This window comes from Mandrillus leucophaeus, unplaced genomic scaffold (assembly GCF_000951045.1).
Source record: "Mandrillus leucophaeus isolate KB7577 unplaced genomic scaffold, Mleu.le_1.0 Scaffold681, whole genome shotgun sequence".
In the NCBI taxonomy this organism is placed as follows: domain Eukaryota; kingdom Metazoa; phylum Chordata; class Mammalia; order Primates; family Cercopithecidae; genus Mandrillus; species Mandrillus leucophaeus.
In genome coordinates this window covers 556,364-558,301 of record NW_012107375.1, presented here as the reverse complement: position 1 = coordinate 558,301, position 1,938 = coordinate 556,364, and the positions used below count along the sequence as shown (strand labels likewise).

Here is a 1,938-nt window from a genome sequence, read left to right as displayed (position 1 = left end):
GGAAACTGCATCTGCTGGCAAAGTTGGTGTGGTCCCTCAGCCCCAGCGCTCCTGCTGCATTGTCCTGGGGTGAGCGCCCAGCTCTTCCTAGGAGCTGTCTCTTATACACATCTAGATGTGTATAAGAGACAGACCCTGGAGCGCGTGGGCCCCAGAGACAGCCCTTACCTCTCGCGGCGCCACCGTGGCCAGGGCCAGGAGGGCGAGCACTACCACAGCTGCGTGCAGCTGGCCCCGACGCGAGGCCTGGAGGAGCTGGGCCACGGTCCCCTGAGCTTGGCCGGTGGCCCTCGGGTTGGTGGGGTGGCGACCGCGGCCACTGAAGCACCGCGCATGGAGTGGAAGGTGAAGGTGCGCAGCGATGGAACCCGCTACGTGGCCAAGCGGCCCGTGCGAGATCGGCTGCTGAAAGCCCGTGCCCTGAAGATCCGGGAGGAGCGCAGCGGTATGACTACCGACGACGACGCAGTGAGCGAGATGAAGATGGGCCGCTACTGGAGCAAGGAGGAGCGGAAGCAGCACCTGATCCGAGCCCGCGAACAGCGGAAGCGGCGCGAGTTCATGATGCAGAGCCGGCTGGAGTGCCTGCGGGAGCAGCAGAATGGCGACAGCAAGCCCGAGCTCAACATCATTGCCCTGAGCCACCGCAAAACCATGAAGAAGCGGAACAAGAAGATCCTGGACAACTGGATCACCATCCAGGAGATGCTGGCTCATGGCGCACGCTCGGCTGATGGCAAGCGGGTCTACAACCCTCTCCTCTCGGTCACTACTGTGTGAGCTGCCGGGGCGGGTGCACGGCCCAGGCCCAAGGAGCCCCCTGGGGCCCCGGCCCTCACTCTCCTATAGAGATTGTGTGTGTGTGTGCGCGCGTGCTCGCTGTGCGCATGCACACACCTCCCCGTCTAGGTGTGCGCACAGGGCTTTGTTAGCAGAGAGAAGCCCCTGAGGAGAAGGGACGCTTTTCTTCTTTCTGCCCAAGTCAAGTGACCACGCTAGTGGCCAGTATTGGGGGCACACCTGTAATGGGCACCCCTTCGGCTGTGCGTGTGCATTTCCCATTCCCCATGCTCTTGCGTGTGCTTGCACGTGCACGCACACACACACCCAGTGATCTCTCCACCCGACCCATGTACTTGCAGACAGGGAAGTTGAGCTGAAAGGAGCACAAGAGAGTGTCCGGCTTCGCTGCTGAGCTCGGCCTCTCCCCGCTGCAGTTATTTGTAGACAAAGGCACCCCGATTTTTGTGGTTTTTCTCCCTTTCTGTGCTTGCCAATAGTTGTTTTGTTTTGTGGACCTGACCTGGGGGCTGGCAGCTCCTTCAGGCAGCCTGGCAGAGGTGGAACTCCCCCTCCACTGATGGCTGGGAAGGGAGTTGGGGAGGAAGATCGGGAGGGAGGGCTGGGGATGGATGGGAGGGAAGGGGAGGGAAAGGTGGGAGGAATGGGAAGCAGCTGTTCTGGTGGCTTCCACTCTGAGGTGTGGGAACGGGGAGCTTTTGGGGGCACCTGTTTCCCCAGTGACTGAGAGAGAGAGCAAGACTGCAGGAACGGAGGGGTCTTGCAGGGTGTCCACCAAGAAGTCACAGAGCCCGTTCTGCGCCCCACACCATCTGGAGCAGGGGCTTCTCTTCTGAATGAACTGAAGAAGTTGCTTAGAAGGGGTCTAGAAGCCAAGCCCCGTGAGCAGCAGTGGAAGACCTTGGGCCATGCGGCCTGGAGAGGACTTGGTGGCGATCCGCAACCTGGACCCCAGTGAGGTGGTGGGCTGACTGGGAAGGAGAGGCCCCCAGCCTCCTCAGGATTTGCACGTGTGAACTAGGCTGCCTGGGGGTGCCCCTCAGGCTTGGAGAGCCCCAGATTGGAGGCAGACAGGCTGCACCACCCCTTCCCCCTGCATTTTGAGAATAAAGCAAGCTGCCTTTGTACTTGGTTGAA

General features: G+C 61.0%; 1 protein-coding gene across 1 annotated transcript in view; it reads left to right on the top strand.

Moving 5' to 3' along the window:
* The window catches only part of PDZD4 (PDZ domain containing 4), a 24,382-nt gene extending 22,444 nt beyond the window's left edge, over positions 1-1,938 (top strand). Inside the window, exon 9 of the mRNA XM_012002265.1 lies at positions 129-1,938. Within this exon, the coding sequence (XP_011857655.1) occupies positions 129-780 (652 nt within the window). The 3' untranslated portion in view covers positions 781-1,938. The remainder of the gene's footprint in view (positions 1-128) is intronic.